General features: G+C 42.1%; 2 protein-coding genes across 6 annotated transcripts in view; both read right to left on the reverse strand.

The window, feature by feature from the left end:
* Positions 1–1,602: 1,602 nt before the first annotated feature.
* On the reverse strand, positions 1,603–7,161 carry LOC118639115 (ADP ribosylation factor like GTPase 2 binding protein). 2 transcript variants are annotated; one of them, XM_036275347.1, is made up of 6 exons: positions 6,955–7,161; positions 6,187–6,248; positions 4,961–5,067; positions 4,017–4,102; positions 3,713–3,809; positions 1,603–3,313 (listed from the first exon to the last, which is right to left on the reverse strand). In XM_036275347.1, exons 1-6 carry the CDS (start codon positions 6,990–6,992, stop codon positions 3,212–3,214), a joined length of 492 nt encoding a protein of 163 aa, XP_036131240.1. In that variant the 5' UTR covers positions 6,993–7,161; the 3' UTR covers positions 1,603–3,211. The 2 variants fall into 2 exon arrangements, with proteins under 2 accessions (XP_036131240.1, XP_036131241.1); XM_036275348.1 differs by lacking the exon at positions 6,955–7,161 and adding an exon at positions 6,599–6,940 and having other exon boundaries at positions 1,605–3,313.
* Positions 7,162–12,264: 5,103 nt separating this feature from the next.
* The window catches only part of RSPRY1 (ring finger and SPRY domain containing 1), a 49,439-nt gene continuing 34,641 nt past the window's right edge, over positions 12,265–27,062 (reverse strand). For 2 of the 4 annotated variants that reach the window (XM_036275418.1, XM_036275417.1), the window contains exons 11-15: positions 26,472–26,583; positions 24,063–24,165; positions 23,402–23,554; positions 17,031–17,135; positions 12,265–13,166 (exon numbers count right to left, since the gene is read on the reverse strand). In XM_036275418.1, coding sequence (XP_036131311.1) covers positions 13,070–13,166; positions 17,031–17,135; positions 23,402–23,554; positions 24,063–24,165; positions 26,472–26,583 — 570 coding nt within the window. In that variant the 3' untranslated portion in view covers positions 12,265–13,069. Of the gene's footprint in view, positions 13,167–16,648; positions 16,671–17,030; positions 17,136–23,401; positions 23,555–24,062; positions 24,166–26,471; positions 26,584–27,062 lie in introns of those variants that run through there. The other 2 variants (XM_036275416.1, XM_036275419.1) reach the window with 2 other exon arrangements.

A 27,062-nucleotide genomic window follows, 5' to 3' on the forward strand; every position in this document is an offset into this window, starting at 1 on the left:
CACAATTCCGACCTGACCCTCCCCCAAACCATGTTGCTTGTAGGGAGACATTTCGGACAGCATAGTCTTCCTTTCCTATATTTCACACGTACCTTTTATTTAAAGCAAGTTGCTTTTAAGCAACCTCTCAATGATGAAAACCTATCTCAGAGGCTTCCCATGCCCTTGTTTGTAATAGCCCCTTTGGGGAAAGCTAACATCAATACCGACTACTTCCCTGACACCGTTGATTAGACACATGGGACATGAAGGGGGGAGGGCATCAAGTGCTTGCCTGGTGAGTTACGTGCTTGGTGGTGACTTTGTTATTAGTTTTCTTGTTTTGTTTTTTACAAAAATAAAGATGGAAGAACTTATTTAAAAAGGTGTTGGGGAATCACGCTTGTGGACGCTTGTGAACTCCAGAAAGCTGCAGGGTGAGACAGCACAGAGGTTCCAGATGCCTTGTGGGGCAATTCCAGTTCTGGAGTCACTCAGCACCAACCACTTATGTGACCTGAGGTAGGGCCGACCAACTTCCTGCCTGCTGTACCTGGGGCAGGTCCAGTTTATGCTGTTTGTCCTGGCAGAAATTTAACAGAACCCCTTTTATTCTCAAAAAGGTCTCAGCGGAACAATACATCACTTGGTCATCCTAGCTTTAGGCATGTCAGGTCATCTTGCTGAACTTCAGATTGCTGCAATGTTACCTCCTTGGATGCTCGTGAAGCTCAGAGGTGACAAAGTGAGTGACGTGCTCAACTGATGAGCACAGCTGGCACAAACCAAGGGGGCGGGGTCCCTCCTGAGCTTATTTTTCTATTACCACAGAGCAACATGCTCTGAAGAGTGAGCCAAAGGCATTTCTGGGCACCCCTTGTCCTATTTTGAAAAACTGGGAACAACGAAAATGTAACTAGATTCAAACAGCCGTGGATGAGCTTTTCTACTAGGAGGGAGGGCACCGAGTCACTGCCCATGTTCCAGTTGATGCCAATTGTCCTGGTGTAAATATTAGCAGCATTCCTTTTTACTTTCAAGTGTTTCAAAATAATAAATTACAGTCATTCCAGGATGAAAGCCATCAGAGAGTTTAGTTTTAAGGATCAACCCACTTTCTTTGGAGGCTTAAGAGAGTACAAAATCCTAGGCAAGTCTTACAGGCTTGTGCACCCTAATAATACACACCCTATTTCAGTAGAGATGTAAACATGCTTTCAGCCAGTGCCTCCCTAACCAGCAGACCCTGCAGTCTGGGTGAATGTTGTGTCCCAGAGGGGAGCAGGGGTAGGAGATAGGAAAGCAACTATCTCCTGACGCTGGAGCCAAATGTCAGGCTTCCTCCTTCCAGACCAGGCCGGAGCCCCAGGTGGCACATGACATAAGTTCCTGTGTGGATGGAGACTTCTGGTTTGTTTTAAAAGAAATCAAAAAGCCTGTCTTCTAATATTAAAGTACAAGCTTGACTGGCTAGTGTAGTTAAGTGGATGAGTGTTGACCCATGAACCAAGAGGTCACTGGTTCAATTCCTGGTCAGGGCACATGCCTGTGTGGCAGGCTAGATCCCCAGGAGGGGTCGTGCATGAGGCAGCCGATCGATTTTTCTCATCGATGTTTCTATCTCTCCCTCTCCCTTCAATCAAAATAATTAACAATATAAAATAAACTAAAACAAGCTTGCCTGCTTCTTTCTCCATGTGGGAAATGATGAAAATAACCATTTGCCTTTTTTCCTCATTCCTTTTTCATAATCTCATCTCTGGACGTGTCTACCTGCCTTTTCTCAACCAGGTGAACTGACCAACAGGTCTTCTTCGTACTTCCCACACACCCAGCCTGCACCGGGCGGTCCCGCTGATGAAAGGAACCAGGGGAAGCAAGCCCAGGGGCTGCAGCTTTTAAAAAAGCCAGCTCTGAGTGCCTTTGGCTTCAAGGATCAAAGCAATACTAACGTGATGGCAGCAGTTACAGTAAAGAAAGGGGACGGTTGGTTGAGAATCGGGGCTCTTACAAAACAGCTCAAATATTACTCATGGCACAAAAGTATTTATAAGCGCCACATCAGTACAGAAAACACATAGCCTATATAGCTCATCCTTTAAACCAGAACAGCCAAGTGAAAAGTTAGTACAGATTCTTATTTTTAAAAGAAATCTAAGGTACATACATGTTGGGAACTGAACTGGTTTTCTCTCTCGAGAGGTGATGTCCATGTTTTCTGGTCAGCAATGCTCTCAAACACAGTGCTGAGCGAATGTGCTGAACCGCAGGCGGGTGAGCAGTGAAGCAGCTGCACTTTCCCACTCCGCGGAGCTAGACCAGAACACTGTCTTGGTGGGAAGATTTTGACAGGAAAGGAATTGCAGACCTTCTACCCCAACAGAAAACCTAACAAGCTGATTTATATAGAAAGAGTTTAAGCAAACCTGCACAAACACGCAACATGCTATAAAGAAAGACACGTTTAGTTACTCCCAGCACAAGCACACACTCACTGGCACACTGACACAGCATTTTCACTTTCACGACACTAGCAACTAAAAAGCACACAGCATATAATACTTTGATCTTGAAGTGGGTAATCATGGAACTTTCAAGATTATATCCACTAGGTCAGCCTGAGTATTCATCTATAAAAATATTTTTTTCAAAAATGCTTGAAGAGTTCTAGAAACTGGGGGCTATATCAGGACCAGCAGAAGATACAGTAACACAGGGACAGCAAATGTAAGACTAGGAACTGACTTTGACATGTAGTTTTAGGTAAAGGACATCTCTCTCAGTTGGATCCTCCAGCCAAGATTTGCTGTGACAACAGGAGCTCCAGAACTTTCAAGACAGGCAGCTGGCCTGAGGAATGCCCTAGATAAATGTTCCCAAACAGTAAAACCACTGAAACTTTCGTGCTGATACACCATGTGTGGGGAAGGGCCCCCAGGTGGAATGCTGGATGTGGACTTGTCCAGAGGAGCCTGACTCAAGGCCCTGAGAGAGATGTCCCCTAGGAGTAGGAGTACTAGGGTTACTGAACACAAGGTTTTTCTGAAGAAATGGGTTCCAGGAGGGTCATGTAATTTTTTTTTCACCCATCAACACTTGACATTAATGAAGAGTTGCAGAACAGAGCCGATCGCCCCAAGGTCTATTCTTCCGTCACTAGCAGAAGCCTCTCCCCGTGCACTGTGCACCGGGCTGCTGACATCCACACGAATCTCATTGCCGGGGGTGGGACCTAGTGCCGCAGGTTGTTCTGGGAAGCTGGCAGAGAGGTTGATTTGCACAATGATGTCACCACTAAACCACTGCTTAAGTCTAGTCCTCGGCCTTCTTTTTCCTACATGGGAAAAGAAACAACTTCAAGAGGCAAAAATAGAAAAAAGTCCCCTCTATCTAAGAACCCTGGCCTGGGAAGGAGGCACGCAGGGTGGGACCACCAGGGAGCACAAAGGAATGGGAAGGGAGGTATTTGCATTTTTGCACAGCACTGGCCCTGGTCAGTCTTAAACATGAGAATGTAGCTCCTCAGTAAGGGTCCCAGGTCCCTGCTGGACGAGGACAGCAGCTCACTCCTCGGATACCTACTCTCTGCTACTGGCCAGGCTCACAGGGAGAAGCATGGGAGGTGGTTTATGTTCAACAGTTCTTAGAACTTTCTAAGTGGTTCTATGTGGCTAACTGAACATACAAGAGTGACTTACCACACACACACACACACACACACACACAGACTTACTGCTCTGTAGTCCAGAAACATTTCTTTAAAAGCCAAAAAATCAGTAAACGTGAGCAGCATGTCGAATATGTCACCAGCCACTTCATCTTTATGGTGCCTGTAAAGGAAAAGGGTGACTCCTGCACGAATGAATGATGAAACAGACTGTCTCTTCAAGATTTCAAAGGTTCTGAGGCCCTACTACCTAGGACCTAACCACCAAGTACTCTCAGCCTTGATGTTCAAGCACTGGGGAAAAAAGGAGGGTCTTCTTTTCAGACTGGAGGAAGATGAAAAAAGGTAAAACACAGAGTCAAGAACTCACTGTAAAGTTGTTGTGAAGGCCGCCATGTTAAATCCAGGAATCCGCTCCAGCAGTTGTTCTTCAATATACTTTTCTACCAAAGAAATCTGTAACAGTGGAAAGGATCTGAGTCAGACAAGCCTGCTTTGCACACAGCCTGTCCTAAGAGCTATTCTGAGCCAGGCTCCATGCTGAGTGCTGGGGATACCAAAGAGAACCAAACGCAGCTCCTGTCCTCGAGGAGGACTCGCAGGGCCCACTGGCCCACGGAGGGAGAGCCGTTCGCAGGTAATTACACCGTAACAGAACGGATGCTCTCAGGTTGGCAGAGACAGCAGCAGGGCTCCCACTCCCTGGCAGAAAGTGAGGAATGAAGTAAATGAGCCTTTTCTTCCTGGGCAGATGGACTCTGCAAACAGAACATACACAAAAGAGGCAATCACAGGGTCCGTATAAGCTGAGGCATGGCTAGAGGAAACCCGCATTGACTGTGCCAAGCTTCTGTGTCAAGAAAGTCCTGGAGGCTCGCACCCATCTCAGACAGATGAGATTATTCCAGGAGGCTGCCCCTGACCTTGGCAGTGTGGAAAGACCCAAGGGTCAAGAATTAAAATTCTTTGATTCTAGTCCTGGTTTTGCCACCAACTAGTTAGTGATCTTGGTCTGAGTTTTCACGTCTACCTCGTAGTCATACATACCTGAACTGAAAGCAGCATTATAATAAAGCCAAATATCTTGTGAAACAGAAGCTGATGAAATCATCAAACATTTGAAAAACAGCCCCAAAAGCTGTGTGTAGGAAAGCGACAGGACAGGAGAACTAAATCAGATTCTAATTAGAATTCCTGGCAGTGTAGTAGTGGTGGCAGATTTGAAAAGTCAACCAAATTTTAGCATCTTTTGATTCTAAGTTCACATTTTAATGAAACCCTAATCTCTGGTAAGAGAAGTAGAAATCCACTTACATATTCGTTAAAAATAGGCGTGTAGGTGAGTTTATTCTCTTCTGTGTCATCAAACTCCTGGTAGTACTTGTCCATGAAATTTCTTTGTAATAACTGGAACTCGTCATCTGAACCACAATAAAAAGAATTATTCTTTTTAATGCAAACTAAAAACCATTTTGATTTAATAGGCAGGAATTATATGTTAGAACTGGTTTCTCAATGGTTAATCTCCAGGAGAGAAAACTAAAGGTATTTCAAGCGAGTGTTAAATGACACCAGTGTTGAAATAGACCAATCCAGTTTTTTATTACTAGTTTTAAATTGTAATGAAACATACACAACATAAAATGCTATTTTTTTTTATTTTAATTTTATTTTTTATCCACACCCGAGGACATTTTTCGATATTTTGTTTAGATGGGGGGGGGGGGGGGGGAAACATAGACGTGAAAGGGACACCCACACGACCCAACCAGGCCAGGGACAAACTGCAACCGAGGTACGTGCCCTTCCGAGAACCGAACCCGGGTCTCTCTGGACTGCAGGCTGACGCTCTAACCGCTGAGACAAACCGGCCAGGGCAAAAATGCTCACTACTTTTAAGTGTACAGTTTGGTGGGATTATGTCTCTTCACAATGTTGTGCAATCATTAAACCATCATCCAGTTTATTTTACACACACCCATAAGGGATGGGTTGGGAACTCCCTCACATTATCAAATTCTAAGTTTTTCTCTCCCACATATTTGTCTTAAACCTTTGGTGCCAGTTACTACTTATTACTTAGTAGGACTTATGGATGCCAAAATGAACCCACGAACAGGAAATACAGAACCAGCAAAAAGTATGACACCTTCTTTTTTTCAGGGATGTGTGCTGTTTATGGTATGCTGTGGTCTACGCCATAAAAACGTTAAAACTAAAAAACTAAATTGTTCTTAGTCTTGGAAATAAAGTAGGTCGATGTTTCCTGAAGTTCTGTCAATAGCCCCAGAATTTCTAGGTGTTGGATTTCCTGAAAAGTCCCTTCCTGACTCCTGAATCTGTGGGTATATTAGTTGTTTTAAGGAGTACTGGGCTGTTTGCCTCTAAGACAAATCACAATAAGGCTTAATATTACATTGTGCTATATTAAAAATTATATGCAGTTTGATGTTTTCTCTTTAAAAAATCAGCTCTCCAATTTCATTTCAGTGTTCTTAAAAGCATGGGTCTAAGAACTAAAGACTGGCAAGGGAGCTTACCCATGATAATGTCTTCTAAATATCCAACCACAGCATCAAATTCTGCATCAGAGGCGGAAGAACTGAAAAATATGCCTGGATTAGGTGCTGTTTGAAATAGTTTAAAAAAAAATTTATTATGGACATTTTCGAACATGCCCCAAAGAAAAATGAACTTCCTATCACTCAGCTTCAACAATCGAATGACTGTCTAATCTAGCAAGTCCAAACAGAATAAAACACTGAACACATCTGCGATCAGAGATGAATGTAATGGCTCCACTGTCAGAAAACTTGATGTGACAAAAGGAATTACAAAAGGGGCAAATAAGGGGGGGGGGGGACGGTAGGGGTCGCACTGCACATCTTTAAGGCTCCTCCGCATTCATTTCCGGTGAGGTCAGCTCACCGCAGTTTCGCTACCAGCCCGCACCTATCTGCGAGTGAGCGTGAAGCTGCCGTGAGCGAGATGCTGGCCAGGGCGGGGAGCTGTTGGACCAGGAGTCCCTGGTGGTGTTGGATCCTCTGGCCCGTATCGGGCCTCAGCAGTCAAACCCGCCAGGTTCTGCTGACGACGAGACTGGAGGCGGCCATGGGGCGCTGTGATGGAGGCGTTGATCAATTCGTGACTCCTGCGCCGGACTCCTGTTCGGGCCTGAACCCAGCGGTCGCAATAGCGACAGAATCGACACGGGGAATAGGGGCGGAGCCTTGACGTCCGTCAGGACACCCGTTTCAAAGGGCAGTGGCCCAAACCGAGCGCCAGCAGGCCCAGGCAATGCCACTTACGAAGACAGCGCGAAGCTCTCTTCCTCTAGGGCGTCCATCGCCGCCGCCGCCGCATCCACCCGGCGCGGGCGAGCCGGCCCGTCGGCCTCCTACTCGGCCCGCGGCCCGGGCCCAACCTCCGTTCTGCTTCGCAGAGCTCCAACCAGCATGGAGGAGGCCTTGCCGCCTGTCCGCCCGCCAGGCCTCCGCGGGAGCCGCGGCAGCCGACGCCGGGGCCTAGCGGCGACGACCCACCTCCAGACGCCGCACCCGCCTCCCGTCACCATGGTCACCGCAGCCTTTCCACCGCCTCGCGCCTCCCGACAGCAAATCGCAGGCGCGCGTTGCCCGACGCCAGGGGCGGGGCAAACGGGGAGGAAGTGAGGGAAAGGAAGGGAGAGTCGCGAAGAGGGGGAGGGGGCCTCGTGAGCACCAGGGCCTCGCCGGCGTGTTCCCACGCTGTGCGGCGGTTAAACCTCGCGTCGTCTCCGTTTTATGGAGGAAGTCCAAGCCAAGTGCCTCAGTTTCCTCATTTTGTAAAGTACAAGATTTAAGAAGAGTAAGTAGTTTAAATTGGATTTTAAGAGCACTATAAATTGCAAATCTCTCTCTCGAGCCAATCCTTAGCTTTTAAATCAGGTAACTGCCGACCTCAGATTTGCAAGGCAGTTACTCCCTCTCGTGGAAGGAAAGGCTCACTGAGAGAAGTGGCTGTCTTGTACATCATAAATATTCACATCATCAAGATTATTTGGCAGTAACTGGCTTCTTGGCTAACGAGGCGAGATGAAAGTTGACAAAACCCGTTTGAACAACACAATCAGAAAAAAGCCCCCCTCCCCCCTAAACTGCCAAATTTTGCCAAAAAGATTCCCTGAGCTGATTTCTCTTAATTGGACCAGTGGGCATTGTCTCTTCGGTTGCATTATACCTTTGGCCAAATGTGTGGTACATGATACAGGGATTTGTTATCAAGACACAATTGTATCCAGCGTGAGACAGATTCTCAGAGGAATTAACTCTGCTTAACCCCAAATAGAAGACAGGCATCTGAAAAGGTTTACTGAGTAACCAGGCTGAGTTCTGTTTAAGCACTGGTCACACAGTTCAAAGCAAACTCAGCAAATTTCCTTATGACCTACTTTCTCTATAAACCACTTATTTCTTTTGGATTGAATGAACTTGCCCACCGTTTCTACTGCTAAATCATGTATGGGCTCAAAGTGGAGGAAGAAATGATTTTATCTGTTCTGGTTTTCTATCCCTGTTGCAAGCCACCTGAAAAACATAGTGTCTTAAAACAATTATTTTGCTCACTAATCAGCAATTTGGGCAGGACTTGGTAGGGACAGTTAACCTCTGTTCCACTCCACATCAGTTGGGGCAGGTGGAATGGGGCCAGAGCAGCCTTTTCCCAGCTCACTCACATGGCTGAAAAATTAGTGCTGACTCTTGGCTGGGAGCTCAGTGTGGATGTTGGTTAGAGGATTGGGGTGGAGGAGTTTCAATTCTTCTCCATGTAGGTCTTCCCAGGGATGTTGGGTTTTTCTCAGACCATGGTGGCTGAGTCCAAGAGCAAATACTTCAAGAGACAGGAAGTGGAAGCTGCCAGTCATTTAAAGGCCTGGGCTAGAAACTTGGCACAGTACTATTTCTGCTGAATTATATTGGTCAAGCATAGAGCCACCTAGAATTTTTTTTATCCTCACCCGAGGACACTTTTCCATTTTTTGTTCAGGTAGAGTGGGAGGGAGAGAGAGGAAGAGAGAGAGAGAGAGAGAGAGAGAGAGAGAGAGAGAGAGAGAGAGAGAGACATCGACATGAAAGGGACACATTGATTGGCTGCCACCCGCACGACCCACCAGGGCTGGGGACAAACTGCAACGGAGATACATGCCCTTAGTGGGAACTGAACCCGGGTCTCGAGGGACCACAGGCCGACGCTCTAACCGCTCAGTCAAACCTGCCAGGGTGAGCCACCTAGGTTTAAGGAGAGTGGACATAAACTTTATTTATAGATGGAAGGAATGTTAAAGAATTTGTGACCATCTTTAATCCACTTCACCATCTCTGGCTATAAGAACAAATGGGGATAAAGATAATAATCATAGGTACCCACTCACTTAGGCATAAGCCAAGTACTGATACTAATTAAATATTTATAAATACATTGTCTCTTTTTGAAATTCTTGAAATGTGGGGGAAAGTATGAGATGGAAGGAGACTTGACTTGGGTGGTGAACACACAATACAGTTTACAGATGTGTGTGGAATCATGTACCTGAAACTTGTATAATTTTGTTAATCAGTGTCACCCCAATAAATTCAATAAAAGTGCATAAAAAAACCCAAACTGTGACAAAAAAAAAACAACACCCAAAAACCTCTATGAGGTATTATCATCTCGATTTTACAGATTAGGTAACCAAGGCTTTGGAAGTATTTGCATATTTGTGGTAAGTGGCATCCTGGGGCTGGAACCTGGGTCTAAACTCATTCCTGTTTTACCCATCATGCTATATAGCTCCCCAATCCCTGAGTTGTCAAACAATACTGGAAATCAGAGCTTGATACTTTTCTAAAAACAAAACAAAAAAACCAGAATGATGGCCTTTTTGTAGAAAAATTAATTTACTTGAATATATTAAATATTTTCCATTAATAAATATTTCTTAAATATTTTGATTGTGGATTAGCACTAATTGTTTTAAATGAATAGCAAAAAGTGTACAATCTTTGAAAGAGCTGATCTTAGTTGGATAATTTGTTTCTTGGGTACATATTCAAGATGGCTGAAATTCATGCAAAAGTCATTTTCTGCCAGTGAAATTATTTCTGTGACTGAATCATTCTCCTGGCATTCTGCAAACAGCACCGTGACTTGACCTTGCTTTATCAGTATCATTCAAAAAAGATGGGAATTCATTAAAAACATTCTTTTGGCTGAAATCCTGAAGCTATTTCTGGGAAATAAAAAATGACATGCCTGGCCAGGTGGCTCATTTGATTGGAGCGTCTATGGATTGTGGGTTCAACTCCCAGTCAGGGCATATACCTAGGTTGCAGTTTGATCTGAGGTCGGAGTGCTTCAGGGCTCGTAGAGGAAGCAACTGATTGATCTTTCTCACATTGATGTTTCTCTCTCTCTTAAATCAGGTGAGGATAAAAACAAATCTAATGCCAATGACTTGACAATAAAAAAAATAAAAATTATATAAATTACATATTGTTCTCTCTGGTACAATATATCATCAGCAAAAGTCCAGGTTTCAAGTTCTCTTAAAATGTTTACAAGCCGTGCAGAATACAGATCTATTGTTTACTCTCTTCCACGTAGCTTGCTATTTTTTTTTCTTCTTTGTGGAATAAATGTCGCTCCCTTTGAAGCAGTTCCAAAATTACAACTTTGCTTTCATCCTGAATAACTTAATATTGAAATCCTTGTTTTATGGTCTACAAGTTAAGAATTGGAAAAGTAGACCATTTTATGAACAAAGTTCAAGAGTAGATTTCTAGAAAGCTAATAGGCTTCTGCATTCCTTTGACTATTGACAGATTAGCTATTGATTCCATTTACTTTTCTCTGTCTCCACTGAATTTACAGACTACTTTCACCTCTCAGCTGCATTACTTCAAAGTCTCCCTACAGGTCTTACTATGTTCATTTTTTGCTCATCCTCTATCCTGCTCTCCACCACATTCTCCACATAGAAGCCAGAGCCATCTTTAAAAATTATTTATTAAAGCACTTCTATGCTTAAACTCCTTTACTTTCTATTGTACTTACGATAAAAGACAACGTCCTTCACATGGCTTCACAAGCAGTCCCCTGATCTCTCCACCACTGGAACATACAATTCAACCCACTCACCTCTTATCTTACTAGCTACAGGGGCCTTCCATCAGATCCTGAAGGCCACTGAGCTCCTTTCCTCGTGAGTTAGGGCTGTTGCCTATAATGTTGTGTTCACGTAGCTACTCAGTCCTGGAAGTTTCTTTTCTTTTTTTTTTTAATCCTCACCCGAGGACATTTTTCCATTTTTTGTTCAGTTAGAGTGGGAAGGAGAGAGGGAGAGAGAGGAGAAAGGGAGAGAGGGAGAGACATTGACGTGAAAGGGACACATCGAGTGGCTGCCTCCCGCATGACCCAACCAGGGCCAGGGACAATCTGCAACCAAGGTGCGTGCCCTTAGCGGGAACCAAACCTGGGTCTCTCTGGACCGCAGGCTGACGCTCTAACCACTGAGCAAAACTGGCCAGGGCTAGAAGCTTGTTCTTAGTCTCTCTGCCTGGCCATGTTCTATTTCTTCCTTTGAGTTTTTACTAATATTACTTTCCCAGTGAGGTTTCTTCTGCTCCCTCCCATCTAAACTAGGCCCCCCTCATTCTCTCTCATAGTACCCCATTCTTTTCTTTCAAGGCACTAACAATTTATTACAATAAACACAAATATACCATCTTCTTTCCACTACCAGATGTAAGCAAGCTCCATGAATAGATGTTTTATATACCACATCGGCACAGTGCCCAGAACATAGTAGATGCTCAATAAAGATTTGCTGGGTGGATAGTGATTAACCTTGCTTCTTAATTCTAATACTTGATTCTCTTCTACCCTGCAAAGCAGCCCTTAAACCTGAGAGTATACTGTCTTGGAATTTTAGCAGCAGAGGCACCAATGAAAGTTGTGAAATCTTAGTAAAAAAAGGCAACAAATGTTTTATTTCTCCAATGCAAATTACTGTATTCACCACAAGCTAAAGAAGAGAACATATATATATGTGTGTATATATTTATATATATATTTGAATTTATGGAAGACTAAAGACATGGGAAAAATCCAGCACCCCAACAAGTACGGCCAGGAAGGAAATCAGTCTGTAATAGGACATTTTAATGAACTACAAACAAGAGAGGGTGGGAAAGGAAGAAAATGTGCATTGAGTTTAAGACACTGTAAAACTCAGAAGACATATTTACTATTCAAGTATAAACTCGGTAAGGACTTGGCATAAATTGAAAGGCAGCTGCTGAGGTACACCATTATAAAATAAATTCTATGAATTTACAATTCTACCTTCCAATTTTCTGGGAGAAAAAAAAACAAACTCTTGAAGGTCTTCACCAGAGACCCTGAGAGGGAGTAACACTTTTGATGAAGACGTAGTCAATAATCCGTGATTGAATTTACTATTCAAATACATGTTATTTAAAACAATAGGAATATATGCTCTCAGACTGTCTTCTAAGAGTTTTTGAGACTATTAGTTCAAGAGTTCAAAGTATATTACTTCCAAAAACAATACTGATTAAAAAAAAATTTTTTTTTTAACAAAAAAAACCTGATTTGATGGTATCTTAAAAATACCCTAAATACCACATTTTCTCCAACCACTGCAGTTAATTTAAGAATTCCTCCTGCATTGTTGAAACATTTTCTCGTCACAAAATGTGGGTACTGAAATTGGGTAGCAACACCATGAATGTGAAAATACCACCGATTTTCTGCAGTTAAAAAAAACTAGAATGTTCTTTGGAATCACTGAAATACAAAAATCTGGTTTTTTTTTCTACAGTCTGTGCACCTTCTTTCAGGCCCTCCAAGTTGCTCATGGTATTGACCTGTGTGATTCTAGTTTTATAGATTCAAGTCTTACAGTGCAATATCCACACTTACCACACAGCTATATCTCTGACCAGTGGGAAGTTACACTCAACCCAGAAACGCTATCATTTACTTCTCCATAATGACCTTCTTCTGTCCAAATAAAACTTTAGAATATAAGACAAAACATCCTGTGTTAAATGAACCCAACAAGGAGAATTCCAGTGTGGTTTCAGCACTCAAGAGGGCATTGTCCCTTACTGTTTTTCATGGAAGTACTACAGGCCGGGCTTGTTAGCATTCAGCTTTCCTTGGCCTTGAATGGAATTTCTCAGGGCTGGCAAGTTGGGTTAGGTTCTAAGAGAATTTTGTCTTTGACAAACTACCATTTTTAGCATAAAATCTGGCCATGGCTACAAGTTTCAATGTGCATACGACTGATTAGAGATGGGCTTTTTTCTTTTTCTTTTCAACATTGGCTGAAATTGAGTAGAAATAAGTCCGTAAGTTCGTGATTCCTCTTCACATGTGTCATGAAATATGAGAGATCTGTCTGACTCTAGACATTATTTCTTTACGACACAATGGGCAGGTCTCCAGTTGCAAGGCACAATTCATGCACAGGTCACTGAGGAAAAACACAAATACCAGTTAGGTCAATGTTTCAAAAGGCCAGACTGACCACTGCTACCGACACAATCTAAAATGATAACAAGTTTGCCCTGGTCAGTTGGTTCAGTAGTTAGAGTCTTGGCCCATGGACCAAAGAGTCTCAGGTTCGATTCCAGTCAAGGGCGCGTACCTCATTTGCTGTTCAGTCCCTGGCCCTGGTTGGGGGTGTGCAGGAGGCAACCAGTCGATGTGTCTCTCTCACATCATTGTTTCTCTCTCCCTCCCTCCCTCACACTCTATCTAGGGATAAATCCTCCGGTGAGGATTAAAAATAAATAAATACATAAAATAAAATAAAATGTTAACAAGCTTGAAACCAATAAATGTGATACACCACATAAACAAAATGAAAGATAAAAACCATATGATCATATCCATAGATGCTGAAAAAGCATTCAACAAAATCCAGCACACATTTCTTTTTTTTTTTTTTTTTTATCCTCACCCGAGGCCATTTTTCCATTTTTTTGTTCAGGTAGAGTGGGAGGGAGAGAGAGGAACAGAGAGAGAGAGAGAAACATTGATGTGTGATGTGAAAGGGACACATCGAGTGGCTGCCACCCGCACGACCGACCAGGGCCGGGGACAAACTGCAACCGAGGTACGCGCCCTTAGCGGGAACCGAACCCGGGTCTCTCAGGACCGCAGGCCGATGCTCTAACCGCTGAGCCAAACCGGCCAGGGCTTCTTTTTTTTTTTTTTTCAGCACACATTTCTGATAAAAACGCTCAGCAATGTGGGAATAGAGGGATCATATCTCGACATAATAAAGGCCATATATGAAAGACCTACAGCCAACATCATACTCAATGGGCAAAAACTAAAAGCATTTCCCTTAAGAACAGGAACAAGGACAGGGATGCCCATTTTCGCCACTCTTACTTAACAACAGTACTGGAAGTCTTAGCCACAGCAATCAGACATGCTTAATTGAAGAAAAAATGAAAGGGATTCAAATTGGAAAGGAGAGAGTGAAATTGTCATTATTTGTAGATGACATGATATTGTACACAGAAAACCCTAAAGACTCCATCAAAAATCTACTAGATTTAATAAATGAATTTGGCAAAGTAGCAGGATACAAATATAACATTAAGAAATTGACGGCATTCTTATACGACAATAATGAACTCACAAAAAGCAAAATTTAAAAACAATCCCATTTACCATCACAGCAAAAAAAAATTAAGATACCTAGGAATAAACTTAACCAAAGACGTAAAGGACCTGTTTGCAGAAAACTACAAGATATTGAAAAAAGAAATAGAGGAAAATATAAAAAAGTAGAAGCATATACCTTGTTCATGGATTGGAAGAATTAACATCATTAAAATATCCATACTACCCAGAGCAATCTATAGATTCAATGCAATCCCCATCAAAATACCAATGACATTATTTCACAGAACTAGAACAAATACTCCAAAAGTTTATATGGTACCAAAAAAGACCCAGAATAGCCACAGTAATCTTGAAAAAGAATAACAAAGTAGGAGAGATCACAATACTGGATATCAAGTTACACTACAAAGCCATTGTAATCAAAATAGCTTGGTACTGCCACAGGAACAGGCATATAGATCAATAGAACAGAACAGAGAACCCAGAAATTGATCTAAGATATTATGCTCAATTAGTATTTGACAGATGTGGCAAGAGCATACAATGGAGTAAAGACAGCCTCTTTAATAAATGGTGTTGGGAAAATTGGACAGCTACATGCAAAAAAAAAAAAAGAAACTAGACCATCAACTTATACCATACCCAAGAATAAACTCAAAATGAATAAAAGACGTAAATGTGACTCATGAATGCATAAAAATCCTAGAAGAAAACGTAGGCAACAAAATTTCAGACATCATATGCAGCAGAATTTTCACTGATACTATGCCTAAGGCAAGAGAAACAAAGGAAAAAATTAATACATGGGACTACATCAAACTAAAAAGCTTCTTCACAGCAAAAGAAACAGGCATCAAAATGGAAAGGAACCCCACTATATGGGAGACTATAATTGTCAATGATACATCAGATAAGGGGTTAATTTCCAAAATAGAATATTCATACAATTCAACAAAAGAAAGACAAAGAATCCAATTCAAAAATGGGTAGAGGACCTAAATAGATACCTCTCCAAACAGAACATACAAATGGCCAAGAGACATATGAAGAAATGCTTAACATCACTAATCATCAGAGAGATGCAAATTAAAACGACTATGAGGTATCACCTCACACCTGTCAGAATGGCTGTCATCAACAAATCATCAAACAACAAGTGCTGGTGAGGGTATGGAGAAAAGGGGACTCTAGTACACTGCTGGTGGGAATGCAGACTGGTGCAGCCACGATGAAAAACAATATGGTGTTTCCTCAGAAAATTAAAAATTGAACTGCCATTTGATCCAGTGATCCCACTTCTAGGAATATATCCTAAGAAGCCTAAAACACAAATCAGAAAGTATATATGTACCCCCATGTTTGTAGCAGCACTATTTACAATCACTAAGGTCTGGAAACAGCCCAAGTGTTCAACAATAGATGAGTGGATAAAAAAGCTGTGGTACATATACATAATGGAACATTATGCAGCTGTAAGAAAGAAAGATCTCTTATCCTTTGAGATGACATGGAAGGACCTGGAGAATATTATGTTAAGTGAAATAAGCCAATCAAAGATAGGTAAATATCACATGATCTCACTTATTTATGGAATATAATGAACAAAGTAAACTGATGAACAAAATAGACCTAGAGGCATAGAAGTAGGGTTCTGACTGACAAACCTCAGAGGAGGGGATGAGGGGGAAGGAAGAGATAAACCAAAGAATTTATATGCAGGTATGCATAACCAATGGACATTGACAACAATGCTGGGCGGGGAGGGTCAGGAGGAGGGAGAAAAAGGAGAAACATCTGTAACAAAAATAAATTAATAAAAAAAAGTTAATGAGCTTGTTAATTGAATGAGTAAAATAATCAGTGGCAGCCCTGGCCAGTTTGGCTCAGCAGTTAGAGCATTGAGCCACGGAACAGCGAGTCCTGGGTTTGGTTTCCGCTAAGGGCACTTGCCTTGGTTGCAGCTTGTTCCTGGCCCTGGATGGGGTTGTGTGGGTGGCAACCACTCGATGTGTCTCTCTCACATCGATGTTTCTCTTTTTCTATTCCTCCCTCACTCCCTCCCGCTCTATCTGAAGATAAATGCAAAAAAAAAGGTTAAAAAAATAAATATATAAATTAATAAGTCTTGCCCTGGCCGGTGTGCACAATGGTTAAAGCACCAGCCCACACTTCCAACCCCTATCTAACCCTAGTTGGATGGCCTTCTTGGGGGCCGTCTTACTTGCTGGTCTTGCTAATGTTTGGCCACGCTGTTCTGTAGGGTCAAGGTTGCCCTCTGAGTTCATCTCATACAACTGAAATTTGGTTAGATGGCAGGGAGGCGCTGCCTTCTCAGTGGCTGGGAGTATAAAACATAAATATATGAGGAGGCTCTAAGACTAAGAGGGATTGCCCATGAAGCTCATAAATAGCATTAAACATTTTACATTTTGTGATGTGAAAACTGCATTAAAGATATAGTATTGAGAAAACAAAGGCCTTCAATATCAAGTAGCTTCTTCTATTTCAGGTACTTTCTGGAAGACAGCCACGTACTACTTGGCAAATCTAATTCCTCATTCAGCCTACGTTAGACACGGTAAACCTGGATGAAGAGCCATGAAACTGGTAACACACTAAAAGCAATTCAAGGATAGGATGAAACTTTGCCTAACATAACGTACAAAATAGGAACGAATCAAACAAACAAACCTCTTACCTATGTCCACATGGCTTCAACTGTGTGTCTGCTACCTCGTCACAACACAGGGAGCAGCAGTTTTCCCGGATACTGACTTGCTTCAACAGAGCAAGACGCCTGTGCCTGAGTAGAAAACACAATGTGTCCACAAATAAATGGGACCCGTTTGCAGTGTGGCGTAGGAAATGCTTTGAAAATGCTGTGTTGTGAATGAGAAAGGGGCTACAGAGCAGGCCTGACATGCTCAGGAGGCCATATGGCAAGCCTGACAAGAAGTGGACACACAGGGTGATTTGACCATAAATTCCTAACTGGGCAGGTCATGGTAGGTAGTCACATCCTAGGCCTATCAATCTCTCAGTAAAAGATTACTACTCTTTACCTTAATTAGCCCTGTACATTGTTCTTAGGCATCTGGGATACCAAATTTTTGACACGTTGATCTTCTTTTTCAACTCTCTGGGAGGCATAACCAACTGTCTGAAACTCCTCACAGTTATCTCGTTGCCTGCATATAATCTCTCTCTGTACTGTAAATGTTAAATGTTAACTATCCTGTACCTACCAACCCTAGAATCTCCCCACCTTTGCTTATTCCTGCCTCAATCTACCATCAATGGATTTCTTGTACCTTCCTTACTTTTCTCTTTTGATTCTCATTGCATAAAAAGAACTGCAAAACTGCCCTTCTCTGGGTAAGATCTTGATTCTGGGCATGTTCTCAGTTTGGCTCAAATAAATGCTAAAAACTTGTAAACTTTTTCTATAGATTTGGGTGTTCTTGCATCAACAGTGTGAAGTACAATAAGCTTTTGCCCAGTAGTTTTCTTCGTTTTTAATTTTTTTTCTTTTATTGATTTTAGAGAGAAGAAGGGAAAGGGAGAGAGATAGAAACATCGATGAGAGAGAACATTGACTGGCTGCCTCCTGCATGCCCCCCACTGAGGATTTGGCCCACAACCTGGGCATGTGCCCTGACTGGGAATCGAATCAGCGATCTCCTTGTCCAGTAGTTTTCACACACAACATTTTATTTCATTCTTATAAAGATCTGAAATCATTGGATTACATTTGGAATAAAGGAGACATGGTCATTCCCATTGTACAGACAAACAGTTCAAGAAAATGATTTGCATAAGGTCACACACAGTAAACAGATTTGAGAATCAAGTTCAAACCTTTCGTTCTAAGGCCAGTGCTCTTTTTATTTTACCAGCAAATTTTCAACCTTATAAGTCACACACTTTGATGGTTTGATGAAAAGCATAAGGCCTTCCCAAGGGGAAAAAAAAAGCACACATGTAAGTTTCCATACACTTTCAAGGTTTTTATGATAGTCCATCTATAGACTCCCTGGAAGTCCAGGCACCTCAGCTTAGACCCCTTGTCTTGTGCTTTCACTCAGTTTGGAATGAAAATGCAGACAGGCAGAATTGTACTGCTGACAGTACAACCCTGACAGATGGGCAAGAGAAAACAGGAAAACATTTTTCAACCATGGAAGGCCTCACTATGTGCCAGGCACTGCTCCTAATCCTGGAGATTCTTTGGTGGAGAAATGACTAAAAACATATCTCTGCTTTCAGAGAGCTTACATTCTAGTTGCGGGGGAGGGAGGGGGTGCGGGGGGGGGCGGACAGACAATGAACTAAATAAAACAGTAAAATATACAGAATGTTAAATGCTCATGAGCAGTAGTATGAAGAAAAATAAAGCAGGGAGAAGGATAAGGACGGTGTATGTGAGAGGCAAGGAGTTACAATTTAAAATGTGGCCACCAGAGCCCGGCCAGTGGTTGAGCGTTGATCCATGCACCAAGAGGTCGCCGGTTCGATTCCTGGTCAGGACACATGCCTAGGTTGTGGGCCAAATCCCCAGTGGGGGGATGCAGGAGGCGGCTAATCGATGTTCTCTCTCATCGATGTTTCTATTTCTCTCTCCCTCTTCCTTCCTCTCTCTCTAAAATCAATAAAGAAAAAAAAATTTTTCAAATATGGCTACCAGAAAAGATGACATTGAGGTAAAGACATGAAGAGTGAGGCTTGAGTGAGCTTTGTGGACATCTGGAGAGAGAACATTTGTGATACTGTGATTTATAGTAAGAAATGCATATATTTGGTCTTCCTCCACATTCCTGGCAAGAAGCTCCTAAAACTCTTGAAATTTCCTAAGACATGAGACCAACAAACGTCTTTTGTTATATTAATAAGGTTACTCTAGAGAAGTCCCCAAGTAACCTAAGATAGGAGCTAGATGCCAGGGGAACTGACCTTGTGATTGGAACATCAGAATTTTCAGCTCCATCCTCTGATCTTAGGGGAAGGGAAAGAGGGTGGAGATTGAGCTCAATCACCAATGGTCAATGACTGAATTAAACATGCCTATGTAATGTGGGTATGGGAGCTCTGTGCCCTTTCGCAATACCTTGCTCTATGTAGCTCTTCCACCTGGCTGTTCCTGTTACATCCTTTTATAATAAACCAGTAAATCTAGTAAGTAAACTTTTCCTGAGTTCTGTAAGTTGCTCTAGCAAATTAATCAATCACAAGGAGAGAGTCCTGGGAATGTCCTAGTTATGGGTTGGTCAGAAGCACAGGTGAAAACTTGGACTTTTGATTGGCATCAAAAACGGGAGGAGAAGGCAGTCTTGCATATCTGTGGGATCTGACACTATTCTCATGTAGATATTGAGTTATTGTTTGGTGGTGTTGGAAAACACAAAGGACCATTCTAGTAGCAGGCATGGCAAGTGCAAAGGCCCTGAGGCTACAATAGACCTCAGTATGTTTTAAATGTTTAAAAGTTTAAAACTATGCCCTGGCCAGTTTGGCTCAGCGGTTAGAGCGTCGGCCTGTGGTCCGGAGAGACCCGGGTTCGGTTCCCGCTAAGGGCACGTACTTTGGTTGCGGTTTGTCCCTGGCCCTGGTTGGTTGTGCGGGTAGCAGCCACTCGATGTGTCCCTTCACGTCGATGTTTCTCACTCTCTCTCCCTTCCTCTCTCTCCCTCCCACTCTATCTGTACAAAAAATGGAAAAATATCCTCGGGTGAGGATAAAAAAATTTTTTTAAAACTACAGTATGTTTTGGGAGCAGCAGGGACGCCAGGTGACTGAAGAAGGAGCATAAACAAATGGGAGATGGCAGGATATAAAGCAAAAGGAGAAATGGAGAGGAGGGGCAAACTGTGTAGGGCAGGGTAGATCACTGTAAGATTTTAAGCTTTTAGCCCTGGCTGGTTTGGCTCAGTAGTTAGAGCATCGACCTGCGGTCCAGAGAGACCCGGGTTTGGTTCCCGCTAAGGGCACGTACCTCGGTTGCAGTTTGTCCCCAGCCCTGGTTGGGTCGTGTGGGTGGCAACCACTTGATGTGTCCCTTTCACGTCGATGTTTCTCTCTCTCTCTCTCTTCCTCTCTCTCCCTCCCACTCTATCTAAACAAAAAATGGAAAAAATTGTCCTCGGGTGAGGATAAAAAAAAAGAATTTAAGCTTTTACCTTAAGTGAAATGGAAAGCCATTAAATATTTTCAGCAGAGAAGCACGTGATCTGATTTAAATTGTAACACAATTATTCTGGAGGCTGTGTTGAACAGTCTGAAGAAGGTCAAGGTAGGAACAGGGAGACTAGTTAGAAGCCAGGGCAAAAATAATCTAGGTGGGAAATGAAAAAGAATTGAACAATGGTGGTAGCAGTGAGAATGATAAGTAGTAGTTGGATATGGGACATAATCTGAAGACACAGCCTGTAGGATTTGCTGAGGAATCAGCAGAAAGGAAGGTGTCAAGGATACTCTAGGAATATGGCCAGGGAAACTGGAATGGGAATGGACTTATTAACAGAGATGAAAGAAGACTGCTGGAGAAGCAGGTGGCCAAGAGTGGATGACTATTGCAGCTGAGAGGTAGATGGCTATATGGTGCTTCATTGTAATATTCTTTCTTTCTTTTGTGTGTATTTGAAGTTTTCCATAATAAAACGGTTAAGAGGAAGTAAAAAGAATGAATGAAAGGAGAAGTATTAGAGAGAGTGAGAATATACACAATATAGAACAAGCTACAAAATCCCAGGTAGTAACAGGGCCACAATCTTCTACTCTGAAGCCAGGAAGCAATACTATTCCAGTGAGTAGAAAACTATCCCTGAATATAAGATTTGGACACAGGCTCAAATATTAATGGCATAGTAAATGGTCTTGGGCATGTTAACACTTAAGGCCACAATCTGTAAGTAAGTTTGACTGAAATGTACCAGCAGGAAGCTGGTTTTAAGAAAACCACCCAATTAGCCTTTGACAACTCCTATCCTGGTGTCATGGTCTAGTGCAGCCCAGGCTTGTCCTAGCTTGTAACTCTGCTGTCCTTATTCAAGGGAGGCTGCACTGTTGGTGCTGAACTGACAAGGTACCCACAGAGTACCAAAGCTGGCCATAAAAGGAGACTTGCCGATAGATGATGCCTGTTGCCGTGATTTTCAGAAAGTCTGATTCTGCTGGAATGGTAACTAAATGCTGAAGTAGTTTTAACTTTAGCCAACTTCCAGGGAACTCCAAGATGGATCGATTGTATCTTTTTAAAAACATTTTTTTGTTGCCTGGCCGATGTGGCTCAGTGGTTGAGCATCAACCCATGGACTGTGAAGTCCCAGTTCGATTCCTGATCAGGCACATGCCCAGGTTGTGGGCCTAATCCCCAGTGGGAAGCATGCAGGAGGAAGCCAACTGATGTTCTCTCTCATCGATGTTTCTAGCTCTCTCTCCCTCTAAAACCAATGAAGAAAAACATATTAAAAGAAAAAACAAAATAAAAATAAAATTTTTTTTGTTAATCCTCATCTGAGGATATTTTCCATTGATTTTTAGACAGAGTGGAAGGGAGAGGGAGAGAGAAAAAGCATCAATGAGAGAGAGACACATCAACTGGTTGCCTCCCGCACAACCCCCACTGGGGCCGGGGATCAAAGCTACAAACCAGGTACGTGCCCTTGACCAGGAATGGAACCCATGATCCCTTGGTCTGAAGGCCAACACTCTAACTGCTGAGCCAGACCAGCCAGGGCTCAATCATACCTTTCAGGGTGTGAGTGAGAAGGCAGACTGATTTATGAGCTGCACCCAAGAAGACAGGCTAAATAAAAAAGTGATAGGGTATGACAGATGAGAGAGCTGTTACTTCAGACTTTCACCAAGAGGTACTTAAAGTTCAGAATCTCTGTCAGGCACCAAGACACGTTAAAGGGAGGTTCTAGGAATGAACTTCGGGTCCCTAAGCTGGGCTGTAAGTAGCCCTTCTGTTCTTGAAATATTCCAGAGGTTCTGCTGCTACAGACAATGCTGCTGTTACTATGTGACATTTTCTAGTTCATCTGGAAACTGCTGAGGCACTCTGAGTCTTGAGGCACTGAGTCTAAGGGGAAACACAGCCCCAAAGGGCTGTTTATAGACCTGCTTTTTGAGCCAAAACAGGAGCTAGCATTTCAACATTATGTTACAGATACCTTCAGGGGCATAATAGCCCAACACTGGCTGTGCCAAGGCCAGTGGGGTCTATACTGCTAGGAGAGACTCTGTCATTGATATAACATATGTGACATCAGTAACAGGACCACCCTTCCTCACAAAGGCCTAGAAAGCTGCTCTGTTAAAAAAGTGGTAGACTTTGGCTCATATTGTGAAACAAGCTTTAACTTGAAGTAAGTACCAGGAAGTAGCTGGAGTCTTTCCCGCTTAAGGACCAGCCCATGATCAACTAGTAAGGAAGAAAAGCAGCTTTCATCCACGGAGACAATGAATGCCAATCACAGTTTTGGGCAAATAAGGGCTGAAATTTTACCCAAGATGGCATTCACAGTCCTAATGGTTGCAGAACAGTCTTGATATCTTTACCAGGCAGCTAAAACCCAACAAGCAGTCTGTTTCAATAAACCCAAGTTTGTGAAAAGATGCACTTGATTTCCTATTATTTAGGATTTTTACATGGATATTCAAGTGAAATTAGTTTGCAGGTTTGTTTGGTGTATATGCATATGTTATACTGTCTAATTTTTATAACCAGTGTTATTTTAGCTCATAACAATTATTTGGAAGTGCTCTGTCTTTCTGGGTTTGCAACATTTTAAATAGCAATGAAGTTATCTGTTACTCAAAGAATTGATGGAGATTTCGTATGAAACCACCTGGGTCTGGTCCTTTTTGGAAAAATAGCTTTTAGTTTCAATTAATTTTATAATAATTGTTTTGTTTCTATCTCTTCTGGCATGTGATTTAGTCATTTATATTTCCTAGAAAGTCACCATTTTTCTCAGGTTTTCAAAATTATTTGTATTTTGAAAAAAGCCTATTAGAAACTGTTGTCATTTCTCATGAGATACAAGTAAAAGTCTGAAGATCCCTTACCTTGGCAAAATGATTTTCTCTTCTGCTGTTAGGAAGGCATAGTCATTAAAAGTGCTAAATTTCATAGATGGTGGATATTTGAATGGTTTTGCTCCAAAATTGAACTCACATTGTTGATATGACATGAAACTAGCTGCAGCAAAAAATCCAGATCTACAAATAAAAACGAGTACAGAGGCTAAGAAAATTCATAAAAACAAAGCAAAGCTCACACATGAAGTGGTTTTCAGAAGTCAGAATGAATCACATCCTAGTCAAAAGGAGGACAGGATCTCCTGCTCTTATCTTCCTACACCCAACTTTGGAATAGCTTTAGGTATGATCAAATGGGTCCTCATCCTGCCCGGTTTTGCTCAGCGGTTAGAGCATCAGCCTGCGGACCAGAGAGTCCCGGGTTTGGTTCCTGCTAAGGGCACGTACCTTAGTTGCACTTTGTCCCCGGCCCCAGTTGGGGTCGTGTGGGTGGCAACCACTCGATGTGAGACACATCTTCCTCCCTCTCTTCCTCCTGCTCTATCTGAAGATAAATGTAAAAATGTCCTTGGGTAAGGATTAAACAAAAATGTTTTCTCATCATAACTGACTAAATTAACAAAGTTATTTCTGGAGAAAAGTACACTCAGTCCATCTCCTGAAATTTTGACTGGGAAAAGCTACTTACACAGTAGATGAAAAGACTTGCTTCTCAGGAGGCAGCTGGTTGCCATTTAAAAAGAAGATCATTTGCTTTTCATTCAAGTCTAACAGAAATCCTACTGTATCTCCTACAGGATAAAGCAAAACACAGTTAGGATAAGGGTGCATACCACTGGGATTCTGCTAAGTATCTCAGGGTTTTATTGTCACTGTATTGAGTCTGCATTTGTAGCCATGGATTCAACATACACATCTTTCCTGTTTCTTCTGCAACTGCTCTGACCCCTACATACCAGCATTTTAATGTACCAGTAAGAAGAAGGTGCTACCAATTAATCTATGACAGGACCAATTTCAAAGATGTTAAAAATGTGAAAAAAATGTGCACTTTGGGAGCAGTGAAATATGGTAAAATCAAAATCATGTGCTTCTTTGCCTGTTGGGTAAGATGTAAGAGTCTCATGCTCTACCGACTGAGCTAGCCGGGCGCTTGTTGGGTAAGATTTAAAACTCCCTATGATAACAACTGCCCAGAAACATGTTTTTTAAAATGGCATTCATCTGTTTTTGCTTTTTAAATTGTTAAAGATGGTCCAGAGTGTGTGGCTCAGTGGACTGAACGTCCCCCCATGGACTGAGAGGTCCCAGTTTGATTCCTAGTCAAGGCACAGGCCTGGGTTTGGGGCTCGATCCCCAGTAGGGGATGGGCAGGAGGCAGCTGATAGATGTTTCTCTCTCTCTCTCCCTTCCTCTCTCTCTAAAAAATAAAAAAATATATATTAAAAATAAGTAAATAAATAAATTGTTAGAGATGAACACATGAAATTACACAATCATGACAAGAAAAATGGATACTCATTGCTGCTGGAGGAAAATCTGGTAATATAGAGCAAACAAGTTTTAAAAATGCAATTCTTTATCCCACTTGCCAGAGAAGTTTCACTTTAAGCATTTATCTGAGAAAAATCCAAAATGGTTTAAAATATTTTTTTATAATAGTAACTTAAAAGGTTAAAATGTAACTATCCAACCTTGAGGCATTGATTAATATAGTACAGTTATATAATAATATATTTACACCAGATTTTAAGTTTAAAAAAAAAATTTGTGAATGGGGGAATACAAGGGATTTTAGTTTCATTTTGCTCTCCCCCACATTTTCAAAATTTTCAATAATAAGCACCTTACTTCATTAATCTTTAAAAAATTACTATAAAAACAAACTAGACAGCCTTTGTAGGCAGTGCTTCTATCTTATGCTCTGTTAAATGAGGTTTTATATTCCTTTAAGAACCTGCAAGCCATTCAAATGAAGGCTTATATTTGGCTTTTAAGGTTTTTGCCTTCCCACACTATCGGTTTAGTTAATTAAGTGGAGCGTCCCTGCATGGCAGTGGTCAATTTCCTGCTCCCTTAGCATGCCTAACAATTCAGTGTTCATTTATAATGCTGATTGGGGCAGGAAACAGAGAGAGAAAAAGGCTTGGAGAGGAGCCGGGCTATACCCTATCCAGCTCCAACGCTGGGGATATAATCTTTGAAGAGGCTCTATGTCTTGAGTTAGTGTGTGTGTAGGAGGATGGGGTGGGGGTGGAGGGACAGCACCAGGAGGCCCCCTGAGAATACCACTCTTCAGTGCAGTGGTGCTGTGGAAGGAAAAGCCTGTTTTCACCGTATTTAGCCAGAGGTGAAAAGACTTAATAACCTTAAATCTTTCAGTCTATGTTTAACAAACCAACACTGTGACTCTAACTTTGCTACTTGAATCTTTCGTTAATAAGTGTTTTCATGGGTCAAGGGTCTTGGGTACTGCAAACACGATGAAACAAAAATTGAATGGGGTGAAAAAGATCACACTGTTGCTAAGATACATTCCTGCAAAATATCTTAGAGCCATGACTGAGTATTCTGGTACCCTATGGCCCCTGCAGCATCCTGAGCCTGATGTCTGGAGAATGGAGGCTGAGCAGATTGTTTGAGGCTGGAAGTGCTCAAGCCATCCTTAAAGGCTGCCCTAGCAGTGCCCAGAATGTGTCCAGTGAATAGTGCCTATTCCACAGCCATCTGGTCCATGAAAATATCTTTATTTAATTGGCATTACAATTTCAATATCTTCAATATCTCCACGGCTGCTTTGATTCAAAACATATCCGGAGAGGAAATTAGAATTCACAGTAGTCTCAAGATGACCATTTCCCACTAACTTAAGACTTTTATATTCTGAGAAGTTTTTGCTGAAGGAAGGGCTCCACCAGAGGTGAACTTACCAGATAAATACCATTTACATCCATGGCAGAGGATATGAAGGTTAACTAACACTTTTCATATTTAATGTTCTTCCATTAAAACATTTTAAAGCCTAACATAATAGAAGCTTCATATTAACCAATGTCTTAACCAGGTTGATAAATTCATAATGAAAAGAAATGAATACCTTCTTTCCAGCATGGGTGTAGGTGAGGCTTGCTTCTGGCATTGTACCAAATCAGCTGCCGGCAACCATCGTATGCACAGGAGTATTCATCATCCCCAATGCCATAGCCTTCCTGGAGGGAGACAGGGCCCAGAAGATTAGCAAGACCTGCTGTGTAGTGTGAAAAGAGTGTGTCTGTTTTAACCATTAACCCGGTGGCCAGAATTTTAAGCTTTTTCTTTGGACCGCAGATGCTCTAACTGCTGAGCCAAACCGGCCAGGGCTCTAAGCTTTTTCGATGAAAGGAGAACCTATGTTCTTAGCAGATACCAAAATTCTGATCCAGAGGTCTGGTTCCAAGTGAATAAAGAATTATGTCACCAACAAATATTTGCCACATCTCACATTTAATTTTCACTAACCACCTTGAGGCTGGTGGCATTAGACTCCATTTTAAGAGGAAATAAAGGCTCAGAGAGGTCAACCAGCTTGCCTAAGGACACATTAATGAGAGTCAAATTTGGACTTTGGAATCTTCTGATTCTAAGAATGGCATGCTGTTCACTTCATTGTGGCTGGGCCAGTGCCATTCTGGTACTGGACTTTAAGACA

This window comes from Molossus molossus, unplaced genomic scaffold (assembly GCF_014108415.1).
Source record: "Molossus molossus isolate mMolMol1 unplaced genomic scaffold, mMolMol1.p scaffold_m16_p_21, whole genome shotgun sequence".
NCBI classification, from domain to species: Eukaryota; Metazoa; Chordata; class Mammalia; order Chiroptera; family Molossidae; genus Molossus; species Molossus molossus.